General features: G+C 32.8%; 1 protein-coding gene across 20 annotated transcripts in view; it reads left to right on the top strand.

Annotated features, from left to right (window-relative positions):
• The window catches only part of C2CD5 (C2 calcium dependent domain containing 5), a 127,160-nt gene that overhangs the window by 81,499 nt on the left and 25,015 nt on the right, over positions 1–20,646 (top strand). For all 20 annotated transcript variants that reach the window (XM_031938453.1, XM_031938448.1, XM_031938440.1 and 17 more), the window contains 6 exons: positions 3,999–4,062; positions 6,084–6,145; positions 6,340–6,438; positions 8,157–8,246; positions 12,589–12,676; positions 15,565–15,651. In XM_031938453.1, the coding sequence (XP_031794313.1) occupies positions 3,999–4,062; positions 6,084–6,145; positions 6,340–6,438; positions 8,157–8,246; positions 12,589–12,676; positions 15,565–15,651 (490 nt within the window). The remainder of the gene's footprint in view (positions 1–3,998; positions 4,063–6,083; positions 6,146–6,339; positions 6,439–8,156; positions 8,247–12,588; positions 12,677–15,564; positions 15,652–20,646) is intronic.

Genomic DNA, 20,646 nt, shown 5'->3' with positions numbered 1-20,646 from the left:
TTTTATTTAAATCATTGATGAGAACATTAATTAGCACAGTGCCAAGGATAGATCCCTGAGGCACTTCACTCAAAAGACCTTCTATGTTGGCATTGATTCATTACATTTGGGTCATTTAAGCAATTCCAAAGCTTGTTCACTAGCCCATATTGTTCATGTAGTCTCTTATCCATAGGAAAGGTAGAACAGTAATGAATTCTGGGTAAATTATGATCAATATTCTTCCCTCAATCTATAAACTTTAAAAACTGTATTATAATAGATTAGTCTTACAGTTAGTCTGAAATGTTATTATTAAAAATATACTGGTTAAAAAAAATAAATTTTATTGTCTTGTGTATTTGAACTACTTAAGTCATTACCCATTAATCCTGTTCTATTTAAATCTTCCCATCCTTCTAATAAAGTAAAATATTTAAACAGAGTGAAATGTCCTAGAAATAATTTCTGATATTATACCAGTAGCATTTCTTTTTCATTGCTGTTTCCTTTTCTGTATATTCACTCTTCAACCACGAATATATCCTAGAATTTAGCTAGGTATTTTAGTCAAACTTTACAGGCCTGTACTTTGCAGATGACACTTTTTTTCTCTTTTTGAAAAACTGGGACATTTGTACTTCTTTAGGCTTTGGTACTTTTTTCAAATATTACATTATATTTCTCTTTTCTGTTTTTGTAGCTATTTAAAATTGATTCTTCCCTTCACCTCTATCCATCTCTCTCTCTCTCTCTCTCTCTCTCTCTCTTTTTTTACTATCATTTTATTTTATTTATTTTTTTATTATAACTTTTTATTGACAGAACATATGCCTGGGTAATTTTTTATAACATTATCTTTTGCACTCACTTCTATTCTGACTTTTCCCTTCCCTGCCTCCATCCCCTCCCCTAGATGGTAAGCAGTCTTATACATGTTAAATATGTTATAGTATATCCTAGACACAATATATGTTTGCAGAACCGAACAGTTCTCTTGTTGCACAGGGAGAATTGGTATCTATACTTGTAAGCCAAGAATAGAAAAGAGGAAAAAATTTCAGCAAAATTGACCAATGAGTCTGATAATATGTGCAGTATCTGAATCCACAGTTCTCCATTTATGTAAAGGAAGGAAGGAGGAGCATTTGCTCATTTCTTTGGGATGAGTTTGATCATTTTAACTACAATGATAGATTTTTGTTCTTTCCATTTTCATTGTAGTCACTGTTTATATTGTTTCCCTGATTCTGCTTGTTCAACTTTTCATCAATTCATAAGTTTTTCCATATTTTTCTTCTTCACAGTCATCATTTCTTACCACATATTAATATTCTACTAGATTGGTATACCTAATTCTCTAGGAGAATGACTAGTTTATGCTTTATACATATTGAACTTATATTTCACACTAATGGAAACACAAGAGTGAATTCTTTATAGGTAACTGAAAACTTTCCTTTTCCTTTCATACTTATATCATCAACATTCTCTAGTTCTTACCATTCTTCTTTGTAGGTATTATAAATAACACTCAGCAAATAGGTCTAAGAAATCAACTATGTGTCATATGTGTTTAACATTCTGTGGGTTCAGTTAGTTCCTAGAGGATTTCTAAGTGAAGTTAAATTTATTTATGGTATGCTTCATGTCTTTTAGTATGATACAATATTAGCTTTCTTGGAAATTTTTGCTTGGCAGTTAGATTACCCTAATACAAAAATCTCAAAATTGGAAATCCTATAATTAGGAGGAGGGGAAATAAAAATTTTCTCCCATGAGGAACACAGAGAAAAAATAGTGGCTACCATTTAGGTCAAGATTAACAGGACAGAAATAAGATTGACATTTTCACTTGGAAAATAGTAGCACACTACCTGAGGAGAGAGAAAATAGATCACTGTTAAGAGAGGGATCATAAGCCTATCATATAGAACAGGGCTTCTTAAACTTTTTCCACTTGCAACCCCTTTTCCTCTGAGAAATTTTTATGTGACCCCAAGTATAAAGGTATATAAAATAAGTATACAGATCAGTATTTTCAGCCATGTTATCAAACTTATCTTCAGTGAAGACGAACATGGCATCAAAGTCAGCTCAAGCTTTCCCAGTCACCAGTGGAATAAAAAAAGACTATACTTGTGTCCATGCTTTTTAGCTTGATGTTTTCAGCCATATTGTCAAATGTCTTCAATGAGGACAAACATGGAATCAAAGTCAGCCACCCTATTGATGGTAAATTCTTCAACTTAAAAAGGCTACAAATGAAAACTAAAGTAGAGGGAGTGTTGGTGTATGATATTTTTGTTTGCATATGATTGTGTGCTCAATGCAGCCTCTGACGCTAAGATGCAACAAAGTATGGACTGATTTTCTGCTGCTCATGCTAATTTTCACCTAACAATTAACACCAACAAAACATAAGCCCACCATCATCCAGCACCACACTATCCACATGTGGAACCATCAAATGGTGAAGTTTTTAATGCTGTGGATAAGTTTTCTTAACTTTGGCAGTATACTTTCCAGAGATGTCCACATTGATAATGAGATTGACACATGCATTGCCAGAGCTAACTCATTGTTTGGGAGGTTCCAAAAGAAAGTATAGAAAAGAACTATTAGACTGAAAGTCTACAGAGCTGTTGTGCTGACCTCATTGTTGTGTGTTTGGGAAACCTGGACAGTATACTAGCGCCCCGCCACGAAACTGAATGACTTCCATTTAAATTGTCTTAGGAAGATTCTGAAGATCACCTGGAAGGATAAGGTACCAGACCCTGAGATCTTTTCTCAAACTAAACTGTCAAGCATTGCAAATCTACTGCAGAGAGCACAACTCTGTTGAACTAGCCACATTGTTCGAATGCTAAATGTACGTTTGCCAAAAAAAATTTCTTTATGAAGAAGTCACACAAGGCAAGTGCTTACATGGTGCTCAGAAAAGGAGATAGAGACTATTTATATCCCACCTGTGGCAGAGCATTCTGTGCTTATATTGGTCTGATCAGCCACAGTCGGACACACTCAATTCTAATATAGTGATGTCATTTTGGTCCTTTTTAAAAACAAAGGACAACAATCAACCAACCACCAAATCAAACATTTGCTGATAATAAATCATAATTTTCACAATCCCCACATTCAGTCATGAGACTTCATATGGTGTTTAAAAAACTGGGGTAGAGGGGACAGGTAGATGGCACAGTGGAGGGAGCACCAGCCCTGAAGTTAGGAGGACCAAAATTCAAATCCAGCCTCAGATATATAACACTTCCTAGCTATATGACCCTCAGCAAGTCACTTAATCTCCATTGCCTTAAAAAAAAAAAAAAAAAAAAAAAGAAAAGCTGGGGTATAGAAGAGGAATTACACTTGGACTTTACTTTCAAAAGGTAGAAATGGATGGAAATTTGATAGAGGTTTCATGTCAGGAAAAACTTACTAATATTAGAGCTATCCTAAAGTGGCATGAGTTACTTTGGAAAAGAAAGGGTTTTTTCTTTCTTTATGGAAAAGCTTAATGACCATTTGTCTGGTATATCATTGAAGGGATTTTTAAAAATATGAATTGGACTAGAAAGCCTCTGATATCCTGTGATTCAGTGATATTGCAGATGTTAAGTACTAATTCTCTTTGATGGAGTGTGTTAGAACTCATCTAGATCTTCTTATTCTGTGTATTCTTTTGCCTTTTTTCTATTTTGTAACCCATCCTCCATTCAGCTGCCAACATAATCTTGCTAAAATACAAGTCTGACCGTTATATTTTCCTTTGCAATTGGCCAATGTACTCTATTTTCTGTAGGATTCTTTCAGAAACTGATTGCATCTCTTTCTTGCCACTTGTACTACCTCTCCAGTTTCCAAGTAGAGATTTTACTGGGATAAAAAAAAAACGATTATGTCATGAGGAAATTCTTCATTTTTCAACATTTAAGATAACTTTGAGGTTTTATTTTGTGCCCAATTTTTCTGTATTATTTGTTACTTTAACCTGATTTATAAATTATTTTAAGATTGATGACACAGATGCCATGGAAGATGTACATTCTTTACTTACAGATGTTCCTCCACCTTCAGGTATAGTAATAAAAAAAAATCTTAGTTTTATATTTTTGATTTTAAAGTATTTCCTATATTTTTTAATGCTTTATTTCATAATACTTTTATGGATAATTTGATTTTAATAGTTAGACTAGAGGACCTCAGAACCTTTTGAACTTTATTCTCAGAACTCCCAGGTGGAGTCTAATTAGGATGACATTGGGTTATGAGAGGGAATGCTGAGCCAGCCCATTCTCAAACCTAACAAGATTAGGAGATATTATGGTGAAGGTGGTTTGTAACATCTTAATCATATCATTGTTACTTGGGGTATACCCATAAAATGAAGGAATTGGACTAGGTGAGTCCTTCAGATTGAATGTCCATGATACTGTGAGAAGAAAGAATTTGGAGACTCTGGTAAGATGTGTAGGGAAAAGAAGATAGTGGATAGAAAAGTTATTTGGACAGCAATTTAAATATATGAAAAATTTGATATAAAACATAGGGATCATATCCATTAATCTAAGTATTTTCTAAAGAATAAGAAGCAACTGAAATCATGGTCCTTACTTTGGACAAAAAAAAAATGTCCTTATTAATCAGATATTGCCCAGGGGATCATAATGTTAGTACAACAAATTTTCCAAAGATTCGGATAGATATACCTTTAATTTGTGACCCAAGAGATAAAATTTTTAAAAGCACAAACATTGATTGAATTCCAATAGTGTGCAGAAAACCAGATTGGATGCAATAATGTAAATATTTCTTTTCCTTCTCTGAAAGAATACATTAAGAAAATTTTGTTTCTATGTTCTTTAGCACTTTGAGGTGAAGGTTATATCATAATGCTCAGTATGAGGAAATTAAATTTTTTTTAACCAGCCTTTCAAGTAAAATGATATTTAGAATCTATTCTTTCAGATAATTGTTTACCTTCCTTGCTTTTGTTTGCAAGGAATCCAGTAACAAGTATGTATTGAACAAACAATTACTCACTGAGCCTGTTGCTAAACAAAAAAATAATGTATTTCATGGTTTAGGGATTTTTACAAGCAAGACTTGGGGAGCTATTTTCAAGTATTTGTAGAGTTGTCATAAAGAAGAGAGAGTACACTTACTGTCCTTGGCTCCAGAGGGGAGAATTGGGTAGAAATTGCAGTTTTTCAATTAAGCAGTCATGAATTAAGTACCTTCTCTGTGCCAGTCACTGTTCTAGAGTTGGGCATGCAAAACTTCTCAAAGAGCTTCTCCATTGGGGAAAGTAACCTAGTAATTAAGAAGTAATTTATGTGAGGGTGGATAGAATTAGTAGATATGAAACGGTAAGGGAAATACTTAATATTGGAGGTAACGCTTCAGCTGAGTTTTGAAGAAACTTAGGGACCCTAACAGATAGAGCTAAGAAGGAAGAGTAGGCCTAAAAATGGGAGATGGACCAGTTTGATTGGAGTGTAGAGTATTGGAAATTGTGGAATGAGTAATAAACCTGGAACACTAAGTAGACCTAGATGGTGAAAAGTTTTATATGTCAGATAGAGAGTTAAATATTTTGTTCTTGCAGTGAGGCACAGTCACTGAAGACAAGTGAGGAAGAGAGTGACATAGATCTGTGCTTTCAGAATGTCAGTTCAACAGAATAGATTAATAAACTGAGAAAGTTGAGGCAGGGAGACTAAATAGAAAGCTCTTGCAATAGTCCAAGTAAGATTTAATGAGGGCCATAACTAAATATGGTTGTTTTGTGAGTGAAGAGAAAAAAATTTAGTTAGAATCCATCTTACTGGATGTGGGAGAGAAAGAGAATGAAAAGTTGTGGATACCTCTGAATTTGTAAACTTGGGTATTGGAAGAAGAAATAAGGAAGCTTGCAGGAGGACTGATTAAACACCGATCTACTCCAAAACCAACTAGTATTTGGAGCAGAGAATGAAAATAATATCTTTAAATGTAATAAGAAAATTCTCATTCTGTAATTTTCAAAATGTGCTATGAACATGAACATATAAAATGCAATGTATTTCATTTCTTATTCCAATTTTTTGGGGGGGCAGGCTTTTATAGCTGCAATACAGAAATTATGCCTGGCATCAATAATTGGACATCTGAAATACAGGTAAGGCTTTCAGACTTCCTTATTATTTAAAGTAGACAACATGAATGAATAATACACTGTGCATTAGGTATGAATAAAATAACTGTCCTTTTAAACTTTTCTTCTATGTATTATGTCATCAGTTGTTACCATTTCAATATTTAAAAATTGTCATAGTATTTAAATTTAAACATGCCTTTATATCTTCTGTTTAGATGTTCACTTCAGTAAGAGTATCCAGATTAAGCAACATTAACTTGACAAATCAGACACTCAATAAGAATTTTAATGATCTCTGTGAAAACTTGCTCAAGGTAGGAAAATTTTTTTAACTGTTGATATCCTGGGCTCAAAGTATTTAGAGTTGAGAGAGGCTTTAGAGATTTTCAGCTGAGGCCCAGAAGTTTTTTAAACATCCCACAGGTTATAAGTAGCTCAGAAGAGATTTGAATGCAAGCCTTGATTCCAAATCCTTCTCTCGATAATAAAAAGCTATTCAGAAGCATGAAACTTGCAAACAAATGTTAAAATTTCTTTGAATTGTTTACTATAATAATATGAGCCAATCTCAGAAAACTCAATTGTGCATGTCAATTCAGCAAATTTAACCAACATTAATAACAACAGATATTTATAGTATGTATCCATGGATTACTAAATTATGTAATAATATAAAGAGCAATAAAGAGACACCTGGATATGATCAAAAAAGGAGTTGGACTACTTATGTGGTGAGAGAGATTGTGGATAGCCTATGAACTGTGCTGTGAAAGATAGATACTATTATGAATGGAAGGCTTCCAGCATTTTGGCTTTTGGTTTTATGGAGTTTATATAGGTGAATATAGACAAGAATCACACAGAATAAGAAGGCATGGGTTGATTATGATCTGCATTGATGGAGGGAATGTTCAAATTAAATATTTCCAAAGTAATTTATTTTCTCTATATAATTCTCTCCATAATCTAATGAACTGGGTAGTTTAGATATCATTATCCCCTTTTTACAGGAAGCTAAGATATAGTGAAGTTAAATGACTTGTCCAGTAGACATGTAAATAGAAGATATTTGAAGAGGGTAGGATTTTTGAAGCCAGGTCTTTCCTGACTCAATTTTTTTTAGTTTTTCCACTACACAGTTTGTCCTATAAAATATTAATAAAGAAAATATTTATTAACCAAGTAGTACTTTTTGCAGTTCTGGGTGAGGTACTAAGCTTAGATTTTTTTGCCTCACAGAATTTACAGTTTTGTTGGAGGTTATGATGCATATAATGGTAACTATGACTAAAATTAATGCAAGAAAATTATACGAGACAAGGTACAAAAAAGGAAATGGTAAGTTTAAGGATAAAAAAGATCATCATTTATTTGAGGCATTAGGTAAGGCTTCATGGAAGAAGTGATTTTTGACCAGAAAAATAAAAAATTAAACATTTGGAGTGAAAAATCATGAAGAATGTATTACTGGTATTGCCAAGTAAATGATCATCTAAAGAATTTGAACTTTGTTTCCAATAGAGAATCATTGAAGAATTTTGAACAGAGAAGTGACAAAATCAAATCAAGGAACGAGAAAAATAACTGTAATATTAGTGTGAAGTTGTAGAGAGTTCTGTTTAGGCTGTTACAATCATCTAGGTGTCTGATACCATGAGTCCTCAGAGCCACATGAAAACTTGTTGACATAATATTAGGCTTCATGGAGAGGCATAGTTCACAGAACATGGGACGGAGAAAATCCCATAAACCTCTGCTCTGGTTAACCACCATAACTGGATTATTGTTTTCATTTCTGGGTACCAATTTTAGGAATTAATAAATTTGAAATCACTTACTGGCAATTTTATAAATATATATGTGCTTTTAATTTTCTTTTTGATTAAAATGGTATTATTTTTAAAAATTGATATAATAAAAGTGAAATGGCTAGGCTCTAATATTTTATTTTGTCTATATCCAGAATAAAATGTAAGATCAAGAAATATATTGTATAAACAAATAAAAAATGATGATTTTTTTTATTTGATAGAGCCTGTATTTTAAACTTCGTTCTATGATACCCTGCTGCCTTTGCCATGTCAATTTTACAGTATCTCTTCCTGAAGATGAATTAATTCAGGTAATTAACAATCAGCTAATTTATTTCAGGTGTCTCAAGGAGTATTGCACTGTTTTATCATTAATATATAAATATTGTTGTTTAATTGTGCATTCTCCTCGTAGTCCTGTACAGGGTAGATACTGGAATAGTTTGCCATTTTCTCCTCCAAGTATATAAATATATATGATGATATATTCATTATGGTATAATGTAATACATATATATGTGTTCGTACATACACATATACACACGTGTATGTTGTAGAGACTATTCCATCTCAAAATTGTTTAATTAGAAATAGTTGCTTTGTGCATATAGTGAAATTACTTTTGTTAGGACTTCAGTTATCTTTGTTATACAATAGCATGTATGCTGGAAAGATTCTGTTAAATCATTCTGCACAATTATTATTTGGCAAAATTTTTACCTACCTTTTATTTCCTTGAAAGAATTACTTCCTGAGATCCCTGTAGAACATCTGGATTTATAAATTTAGATTGTACTTTATCAATATTAATACAAATATATAAATTCATATTTTATTGACTGAAATTCTAAACTAGATCAGTCTAAAAAATGTATGTATCTGTTTCAGTATTGTTTAAAATTTGTTGTCTGTTTTTGTATTCTTTTTTATTTTGTTTTTATAAACATTTTATTGATATCCATTTTTTTATATCACCACAATTTTTCCCAAGATTACTTCCTCTTTCCCTCAGAGAATTATCATATATAATCATAATTTTAAAAATCTAACCAAAAAAAAAGAGCAAAAAATCAGAATAACTGATAAATACATTGACAAAAATCTGAAAACATGTGCGTTGTACAACACTTGTTGGATCAGTGTGGGTGGAGGTATCCCATCATCTCTTCTTTCAAGTCATACTTATTCTTTATAGTTTTATAACTTTTACTTTGATTTTTTTTTGTGTGTGATTGCTTTTCCTGTTTAAATTGTTATAGTTTTTTTGTATATTGTTTTCTTGGTTCTTACTTCACTGTGTATTAGTTCATGTAAATCTTGCCATGCTTCTCTCCATGTTCATCACATTCATTATTTCTTGCAGCACATCCATTCTTCAGAAAATATGCATCTACTTTGGTTTCAGTTCTTTGTTATCACATTAAATGTTGCTATACATATTTTAATGGTTACTGGCTTCTTACATTTTTGTCCATTGGCCTTTTGTCTACTTTTGTTTTTGTTTTTTTCAAAAATATTTTATTTTTCCAAATACATGCAAAAAATTTTCAACATTCATTTCCATAAGATTTTGCATTCCAAATTTTTTTCTCTCTCCCTCACCTCATCCCTTCCCCAGACAGCAGGCAATCTGGTATAGATTAAACATGTGCATTTCTTCTAAATATATTTCTATATTTGTCATGTTGTGCAGTTTCTTTACTTTTGTGTAAAAAAAAATGAGTAAGAACTGTAAATTAAAAATGATTGTCTTTAATTCCAGGATCTTTTTCTCTTTCACTTTGTTGCTGTTGTTCACGTATTGCCATGGTCAAATAATTAATCCCTGAATATGCCTGTTTGCTTTAAGCTAATAAAGTCGCCTGGAAAATAAATTTAGTATTTCAATTTGTGGGGCAATAGGTGGCTCAGTGGATAGAGTGCGAGACTTAGAATCAGGGAGACTCATCTTCCTGAGATCAAATCCAGCCTCAGACACTTACTAGTTGTGTGACCTTTTGCATCAATTCCTTACCTGTAAAATGAGCTGGAGAAATAAGTGACAAACCATTCCAGAATCAAGAAAGCCTCAAATGGGACCACAAATCGTGCACAAGTGAAGCAATCCAACAACAACAAAACTGTCAATTTGATGACTTAAAGTCTTTCTAATTTAATAGAACTTACCAGAACTTGTATTTTCCTAGTGTAATTTAAAAACCCATTGAGGATCATCTCCAGAATTGCAAAATCTCTTAAGTCATAAAGAGAATTCAGTTTATCTAGTCCAACCTATATTTAAACAAGAATTTCTTTTACAGTATATCTGACAAGTAATCATTCCACCTTCTTTTTTCCAGACCTGTAATGTAGGGGAACCAACTACTTACTGAGATATCCTATTCCATTTTTAGATACCCCTTGAAGGTCAAGGATAACACATCTAAACCTTGACTTTGTTGTATGTTGTCTTTTAGATATTTGAAAAGCTATCATGTGCTTCCCCCCCTCCCCCTTAAATTTTTTCTTCTCTAGTCTAAATATCACTAGTTCTTTCAACCAGTTTTCAAATTATGTTACCATGAAACTTTTTGCTGACTTTCTTTTCAATTGGTGATGCTGTCCAATTTAACCGTGTACTTCATAAAATGTAGCACCTGGAATTTAACCCAATGCTCTAGTCAAGACTGCTCAAGACCTAGATAATAACTCTCTTTAAATTCAACATAAAAAGATGCAAAGAATATGGCATAATAATAGACATAGTTTTCTTATTAGGATTTCTCTACACTAAAATCTTCAGTTTTTTAGAGAAGCTGCTAAATCAAGGCTCTCCCATTTTGTACTTGTGAAATTGATTTTTGAACTCAAGATTAAGACTTTAATTTTATCTCCATTGAATTTCATCTTAATGGTTTTGGCTCAATTTTCTACCACATTAAAATATCTGTGTATTTTTAATTCTTTAATACAATGTGTTGGCTATTTTTCTTACCTTTATGTTTTCTACAAACTTGAGAAGCATGCCACTGTGTCTTTACCCATGTAGTTGGTAAAAAAATGTTAGAGTGTCTAGTACTAATCAGAAATATGTAGGGCATTCCAATTGATGTTACTTTCCAAATTGACATTAAACTGTTAATAATCATTCTTTCTATCCAGCTTTCTATCCATTATATAAAATATATATGTATAATACATATATATATATATATGTATTATACATATATAATTTCAGCTTTACTTCTCCATCTTGTTGACAATAGCAGCATCATAGACTTGGTCAAATACAGTGTAAAAATCTAGGCAAATTATGTCTACTGTATAACCTGATCTTAAATCCTTTCCCTAAATTTTCACCTTCATCAGGATTCTCTCTAGATTCTTGGATGCAATTCCTAAAATGTGGTTTGCTAAACTGAACAGGACACTTTGTTTTTAGCTTTTTCCTCACATTCTAGTCTGGTAATATTGTCAAAGAAGAAGGAAGGAAGGAAGAGTGGAAAGAAACAAACAGGGAGGGAGGGAAGGAAGAAAGGAATGAAATTTGTTTGGCTTAACTTGTTCTTGATAAGACTAGCTCTCATTATTTTCTAGATATTCACTAATCATCCTTTTAATAATATATTTTAAAGTTTTGCCAGGCATTTATTGTCACTTACAGAATCCTTTCTCTTCCATTTTCTTTTTGAAATTGGGAGCACTTCCTTTCATTTTCTGTGAGGTTTCATATATTTCCACCACTGACGCTCAATGGATTCTTTTTCCATGCCCTAGCATATAGTTTCCTCATTACAATGAGGTATTTTAACAAGGAGGAGACACTTAGGCTTCCACAATAGCCCTTTCCAATCGATGTTTTATAGACTTTCCAAAGTATTTGCTTAAAAACCTCAAGTAACTCCTTATCACTGGGATAAAATACAGACATTTCCATAACTGCCTTCAGCTAGTTATTCAGCATTATTTTTCAAGAGTACTCATTCTTGTTCTAAATTTTCCCTGTCCTGCCTTCACACAGACTGTGTGTGTTATATCTACAGTACCTTTTGAGATATCAGTTATGTACCACTCTTTGTGATCCCACTTGGGGTTTTCTTGGTAAAGATGGGGGGGGGGGTTGCCCTATCTTTCTCCAGCTCATTTACAGGTGAGGAACCCTATGAGGCAAAGAAGGTTAAGTTACTTGGCTAGGGTCACACAAGTTCTAAGTGTCTAAGGTTGGCTTTGAACTCATGAAGATGGTTCTTGCTTCCAAACTCAGTGTTCTCTCTCCATTGTTCCGCCTATCCCCTCATCTAGAATATTACTCATTCCTATTTGTTGAAATTTTCCCTTCTATTTCTTGACATTTCTTTAACTAGAATAGGACTTCCTTTCTATGGGAAGCATCTTATCATTTATCTTATAGAAAGTAATCTCTCTTCCAAAACCCTCTAAGACTGCCTTGACTTGCCTACCTACATCTCTCCTTTGTCCCTCATGCGTTCTGTTTTATATAGTAATCTATTTGTATACTTAACATATCTTCCATAAGATTTTGTGAATTCTCTAAAGTCATGCTTTATTTTTCCTCTTTGTTGCTTATGTACCTAGCACAATAATCACACAATAAGTATTTAATTAGTGTTTAATAAATTGATACTGACATTGATATTGTTCTTATCATTGCAGGTCACAGTCACAGCAGTTGCAATAACATTTGACAAACATCAAGCTGTACAAACCACAAAAACTCACGTGGAAAAGTCATTACAAAGAGGTAAACTTTTGAAGAATAAGAATTAATTTGTTTACAAGAAATGTATTATTTGGTGATAGAAGTTAAGAGACAAAAAGATGAAGTAGTTAACTTATTTGGGTCATTCTGAGTATTAATCCTATTTTAACTCATTCTCTAGATTTAATTGTTAATTATCTGTTCTAGTATTTCTCAGCAGTGATGTAGATAATTCAAAACATTTTTATTTATATTTTAGAATGCATTTGAGTAGGGAAGGGAACAGTGGAATTAACCTTATCCATCAGTTTTTGTTTAGAATAATCTTAAAATAGAAAGGTTAAAGATTTTATTTCATTGGTATAGGAGATTCCCAGGTAAAGAAAATTTCTTTTCAGATTTTCTCCTTTTCTGCAGCTTACATTCCTAGAGAGTTGCTAAGAGAATTGAGTGATTAAATAAGTTGTCCAGAGTTGCACAGCTAGGATGTATGTAAGGCAGGACTGGAACTCAGGTTTTCCTATGTTTAAAGTTGACTCTGTCCATTATGCCATTCTGCTTCTCAGTCTTAAAATGTTAAAAAATAAACTTTTAACAATATTTTATGTGTGAATTTTTAAAAATATATAACTTAATAGATAGTATAGTTTTATAAAAAATAGAGGAAGTACACTTAATGCATTAACAGACCAGAAATTTTCAAAAAAACAGTTACTAACAATTGTTTGCATACTCAAAAGGAGAAAAAAAGCTTTGTTTTTCCAAAATTTTATGATTTATTTGCTAAGTAAATATCATTTCTAATATTTTTCATCTCTCTATGTTATCCTAAGTTTACAGCAGCTTTAGATTTTCATGATTGATTTGAGTTAGTACCAAATACTAGAACATAGTAAAAATGTTGTAAGATTATTAGGAAAGAAGCTAGGCAGTGAGTTATAAAATAAGCTCTCAATAGTGAAGATAAGTAATGGCATTTATTCCTAAGATGGAATAGATGTGAAAAAGTACAGAGCAGTTAGAAAAGTCTTGAATAAATGAATCCTATATAACCAAGTTCCTAACTTTGAAAATATTAGTCCAAAAGCACTGCTAGTGCAGCATTAATATAATACTATTTAAAATACATGTATCTGCTTAAATTTATTTTCGATTGTCTAAAATAAATATCTGAATTCTTAGTTGCTTAATTATTATTTTATTCTTCATTCATTCTCTGCACTAGCCAGCTGACCTTCTTGCTCTTCCTTGCACACGACAATCTATCTCCCATGCCTTTGTACAGGCTCTCTCCTTCATGCCTGGAATACACTCTCTTCTGACCTCTTTACCTTTTTAGAATTCCTTATTTCTTTCAAATAGCTGAAGTGCTGCTTTCAACGTGGAGTTTTTCTTGATCCCTCCAGCTGCTAATGGTTCTTCCTCCCACATATTACCTTGTATTTATTTTGATTATGCTTTTATGTGTACATTCAGTCAGTCAACCAGGAGTTACTAAGCTCCTGCTATGTGTTATGCATGAAAGTAAGCACTTCAAAGGCAAAAGGCATAAGAAACTCACAGTCTAATGATAGAGACAGCATGCAAACAACTATGTACAAATATGATATGTGCAGGACAAAATGAGGGTAATCTTAGAAGGAAGGCACTAAGATTAAGGAGGACTGCTTGGTGTTGGGATGGGAAGTGCCTTGTATGAGTGACAACAAGGTGGCCAGTATCACTGGATTGCAGAGTACATGGGGAATGGGGAATTAAGATTGGAGAAGACTGGAAAGGTAGAAGAGACTTGGGTTGAAAAATATACAAGTGAAACAGGAATTTTTCATTTAATTCTTCAAATAGTAAGGAGCTCCTGGAATTTATTAAATAGGGTGTTGTTGACATGATCAGATATGAACTTTAGAAAGATCAGTTTGATGGCTAGATGGAGGATGACCAGAGGTGAAGAAAGATTTGAAGCAGCATGATCGAAGTGTCAGAGGGAAGAAAAGGGCTTATGAGAAAGCTGAAAGTGACAAGATTTTTCAGTAGATTAAAATATATGGGATGAGGGAGTATGAAGAGTTGAGCATAGGTAACTGGAAGGATAATGGTATACTCAAGTATAATAGTGAAGTGTTAGGAATGTTGACATTGAAGGAAAAGTAATGAGTTTAATTTTAGACATGTTGAGTTTAAAATGTTCACTGGCCATTCAGTTTAAAATACCTAATTATTTGGAGATGTGATATACTGGATGTTAGAAGAGAGATGAGGGCTAGATAATTGGAGTCATCTGATACTGTGGGAGATTATGAGATCACCAAATAAAATAGTAGAGAGGAAGAAAAGAAGAAGTCTTAAGACAAAGTTTTGTAGATCATCCATGATTAGAAGGTGTGACCTTGATAAAGCTCCAGCAAAAGAAATTAAGAATTATCTAGAAAGAAAGAGAACCCTGCTGAATCAGTCTTTTGAAAACGTGGAGAAAAGAGATTATTCGGAGAACAGAGTGATTGATAGTATCAAAGGCAGCAGAGAAGAAAAAAACAAAAACAGAAACTGAGAAAAGGCTAAATTAAACCTAATTATGTCAATTGGTTTGGCAATTAAGAAATCATTAGTAATTTTAAAGAAAACATTTTCATTTGAATGATTTCAGAAGCCTTACTGCAGAGTTAAGAGAATGAGATCAAAATTAAGAAGCACCAATTGTAGATGGCCTTCTTAAGGCATTTAGTCACAAAAAGGTTAGTTGTAGGAAGATACCTATACCTGTTATCTTCCCTATCCTATGTTAGCTTCTTGAGGGCAAGGGTTGTTTTATTTTCTTCTTATTTCACTAGAATCTTTATATCTAGCATACTGCCCGGGACTTAGTAAGCTTGTTGATTGATTGTTCACTAAAAATACAGTATTAAGAAATAAAATGCTTTTCTTTCTTCAAGCCTCTACTGATAATGAAGAGCTTCTACAATTTCCACTGGAACTTTGCACAGATTCACTTGGTCCTCATCCTTTTTCACCAGCTAAAGGTTGGTTAAGAAAAATAAAATTAAACTTATCTTTCAATTCTTTCTATTTGCTTTCTCACTTTAAATGAATTATATCATTTTGTGATTAGAGTATAGTCATTACTTCTTATATTTGGTGTATTTTTTTTTTTCAAATTTTTAAAAGTAAAAATATTTACCTTCTATTCAGATTTCTCAAGTATTTGGGTTATAGTCTGTCAATCTGATTTTTTAAAACCTACTCAATACCGCAGATAAAATTGCCTTTTTGTTTTTTTAATCACTGGTTTTTGAGCATAATCTTTCATATAGAACTTCCTCTCCTTCACCATTTTCTTTTTCTGAAAAATTGAACTCTTATATTCTGAATATTCAGAGAAAGCAAAACTACTGTTTGCTTTACTGCATCCATATAGCATGTGTAGGGTCAGGAGGCTATATGCAAGCAGGAAAAGAATGATCATTTTTTTCCCTGGTAACCGACTTTTACATATCTTGGTTACTAATCTTAGTAGCATTATTGTATACAGATAATTTTTTCCCCAAGTACAAAATGCTTATGCCTTTGTAACCGGTAACTTCATTTAGCATATTGGTTGTTGCAAAGAAATGAGAAGTACTTTTTCCATCTCTTCTACTATTAATGTGATTTTATATATATATATATATATATATATATGTATATGTATATATATATATAATGTGATATATATATATATATATATATATACACACACACACATACATACATTCATAGAATTATTAAGTGGCTCATTTTCTAACATACTCAGGGGAAAAGAGGAAAATAATGTTGTGATGATTTAGGTTTCAGAGATAAGCTTAAGGCTGTTTTTTTTTTTTTGTTTGTTTTTTATAATAGTTGGATCCAAATTATTCAGGTTTTCTTTCCTTATGTCTCTGCTATTTATTTTAGCTGGTACTTATGTCATATAAAATATAAAAATGCATTTGAAGAAATGTAATTTGAATTAAAAAAAAAGATCAAACATTTTCCTACATAATTTATTAGATCTTGTTTCATATTTTGAAAGTTTAAAAATGGGGGCAGCTGGTAGCACAGTGAGTAGAGCATTAGCCCTGAAGTCAGGAAGATTTGAGTTCAAATGTGGCCTCAGACACTTAACACTTCCTACTTGTGTGACCCTGGACAAATCACTTAATCCCAATTGCCTCAGCAAAAAAAAAAAAAAAAAAAAAAAAAAAAAAAAAAAAAAAAAAAAAAAAAAAAAAAAAAAAAAAAAAGCATACATTCCTCTGTGTGACATGAAATGAAAGTTTAAAAATCAGATATCAGATGCTTTTGTTATGAACCTAATTAAAATTATTATCTTTGTCTTATTTTCCTTTTTTTTTTTTTTAAGTGAAGGATTTAAACCTATGATTTTATTGGTGTAGGGAATTCCTAATGTGGAAATTCCCTTTGCTGATAAAGATTTTCAATTCATCTATAATATATTCGTAATATACACATATATACATATAAATATAAATATATATATATATATGGATGGATGGATATCATAAAAATTGCCTAGAGCACTGAGAGGTTTAAGTGACTTTTCTATGGTTTCATTGCCTGTATGTATCAGAGGAAGGATTTGAACCTCGGTCCTCTTGACTCCTTCTGATCCCAATATAGTCACTAATCTACCTATCTTTTCTCTTTACTGTTCTTTTGAAAATTTCAATTTGACTCTTTATTCTATTATCACACCCCTGTTTCTTTCAAAGACATATGTACAAAGGAAAAATCAAATTCTGACAATGTTCAGAATCTAAATTATGTGATGTTTATGTATGTATATGTGTAACATGTATGTATATGTGTAACGTGTATGTGTGGGAAAAAATTCCTACGTGAAATTCGTGGATCTTTATACAACACACTTGTTTCCCACCCACTTCCCTTTACTTCCAGTGAAGAACATTTATATAGAATTACCATTAAACTGCCAGTCTTTCGACCCTTCCATTTTTTGAGAGAAACAGGGGTATGATAATAGGATAAAGAGTTAAATCGAAGTTGTTAAGTCTTGGTTAGATCAGGATATTACAGACAGAGCTGAAAAGGAACAAAGACCATCAGACCCTCATTTAAAGGTGAAAAAACCACAAGCCAGAGTGAAGCACCCTGTGCAATCATGCTCTCAGTAAATAAATGCTGCATATCATCTCCTATAGAACATTAATATTCCATCATAATCACATACCACAGTTTCTTCAGCCATTCCCTAATTGATAGACATCCCCTCAATTTCTTGTTCTTTTCCTTGTTAAAAGAGCTGCTATAAAAATTTTTGTACATATAGGTTCTTTTCCTCTTTTTTTTTTTTCTTCCTCTTTTAGGATTCATGCTTACAAGGGGTGTTATTAGGTCAAAGGATATACATGATTTTATAGAATTTTGGACATAGTGTATATCTTTTGATCATTTATCAATTGGAGAATGTTTCTTATTTTTTAATAAATTTGACTAAGTTCTGTATACATTTGAAAAGAGGACTTCATCAGAAACTTCCTTCAAAATTCTTTTCAGTTACTATTGCTAGCTCTATTTCCCCTCCCCAGTTTATTCATTTTCTCTTTCTTTTTATCCTGTTTTTCCTCAACAGTGTTTTGCTGACCACCCCTGACCTGAACATGTCCTTCTGTTTTACCATCTTCCCTTCTTCCTATGTCTCCTTCCCTTCCTACTTTGCTGCAGGGTAAGAGATAGATCTCTGTACTCATATTGAGCATGTATGTTACTTCCCTCTTTGAGCCAATTCTGAGGAGAGTAAGATTTACTCTCCTTTCTATTCCCCTCTTACCTTCCACTATAAAAACTTTTTCTCTCCTCTTTTTATGGCAGGTAATTTATGCTATTATACCTCTTTCTTTCCCTTTCTCCCAGCACATTTCTCTCTTACTCCATGAATTTTTTATTATTATTATTTTAGATCCTATCCTTTCATATTTAATTTACACCCATGCCTTCTGCCTATATGTGTTCCTAACTTCCATAATAATGTAATAATGAGAACGTTCTTAGGAGTTACAAGTATCATCCTTCCATATAGAAATGTAAATAAATGCATCTTAATTAAGTTCCTTATTTTCCTATCCTGTTTAATCTCCCTCTGCTTTTCCCGAGTCCTGTTTTTTGAAAATCAGAATTTCTGTTTAGCTCTGGTCTTTTCATCATGAATTCTTGAAAGTCCTTTATTTCATTGAATGTCCACTTTTCTCCTGTTGGATTATATTCAGTTTTGTGGGGGGAGGTAATTCTTGATTGTAATCCTAGCTTCATTGCTTTCCAGAATATCTTATTTCCAGCCCTCTGATCCTTTAATGTAAAAGATGCTAAATCTATATTATCCAGACTATGGCTCCATTATACTTGAATTGTTTTCTTTCTAGATGCTTGCCCAAATCTCTTTCAGGAGATGATCAATAGATTCTATTTCTATTTTATCTTCTGGTTCTAGAATATCAGGATAATTTTCCTTGATGATTTTATGAAAGATGATATTCAGTCTTTTTTTAAAATAATGGCTTTCAGGTAGACCAATAATTTTTAAATTATCTCTTCCTGGATCTATTTTCCAGGTCAGTTGTTTTTCCAGTGATATATTTCACATTATTTTCTGTCTTTTTTTTTTTCATTCTTTTCGTTTTGTTTTCTTGTTTCTTGATTTCTGATAAAAGTCATTAGCTTCGATTGCTCAATTCTTAATTTTAAGGAATTATTTTCCTCAGTGAACTTTTGTGCCTTCTTTCCCATTTGGCTAATTTTGCTTTTTAAGGCATTCTCTAGAGTCATTAGCTTTTTGTATTTCCTTTTGCATCACTCTCATTTCTCTTCCCATTTTCCCTCACAACTTCTTTTAATTTTCAGAATCTCTTTTGAGCTCTTCCATGACCTGAGACCAATTATTATTTTTCTTGGAGTATTTGGATGGAGCTTTGACTTGGTTATCTTCTCAGTGTGTGTTTTGATCTTCTTTGTCATCAGAGTAACTTTCTGTGGTCAGAACTTATTTCTTTTCTCATTTTTCTAGCCTAGTACTTGGCTTTTAACTCTTTGTTAAAGTAGGACTGTGTTTCCAGGGTGGAGGGCGTAATGTCCCAAGCTTTAGAGGTTTTGTGCAGCTGCTTTCAGAGATCCTTTTAGGAACCTGACCACAAGTTCTCTTTCTGCCATGGAGCTGTAAGGGGGAGGAGGGTGTCTCTGATCCATTGTGACCATAAGATCTAGTGTGCTGAAGCAACAGAATCCTTCCTCAGTGCTAGTAAATAGGCCTCCTCTGGGCTGAGGCTTCTGGAAGCTGCCATTGCCACTCCTGATTGATTTCCCAAGGCCCTCTCATCCTCGTGAGACAAATATTTCTTGCCAACCTTCCAAGTCACCGTTGATGTCTCTGAGCCAAAAGGTCCAGCACTGATTCAGAGACCCCAAGGCCCATTCTTGCTTTGCTTTGGCCTGGGCTGGGGCCAGTGCTGTGCTGGGATGGCCTGCACATAGACTCTGCTGGACTGGTTATGTAGTGCAACAGACCTTTCCTGCTGATCTTCCAAGTAGTCTTGGACTAGAAAATTGTTCTGCTTAATCTTTTTGTTTGTGAACTCTAAAATTTGTTGACAGTCATTATTTAAAGGAATTTGAAGGGATTTGGGGAGAGCTCTGCTGAGACCCTGCCTTTATTCTGCCATCTTGGCTCTGTCTCTAGCATTTCATTTTTTAAATAAAATTTTGAGTTTCAAATTTTCTTCTTCCCTTCCTCTTCATTTCCTTCCCTAAGATTGTAAGCAGATTGATATGGATTATAAATGTGCAATCATATAAAACATTTCTATATTAGACATGTTGTGAAAGAAGAAATAGAACAAAAGGGGGGAAAAAAACAAAAAAGGAAAATACTATGCTTTGTTCTGCGTTCAAATTCCCATCAGTTTTTTTTCCCCCCCTCTGGATGTAGATAGATTTTTTTTTCATGAATGTTTTGGAATTGTCTT

Source organism: Sarcophilus harrisii, chromosome 5, assembly GCF_902635505.1.
Source record: "Sarcophilus harrisii chromosome 5, mSarHar1.11, whole genome shotgun sequence".
Lineage (NCBI taxonomy): Eukaryota > Metazoa > Chordata > Mammalia > Dasyuromorphia > Dasyuridae > Sarcophilus > Sarcophilus harrisii.
This window is presented reverse-complemented; position numbering and strand designations above follow the sequence as displayed.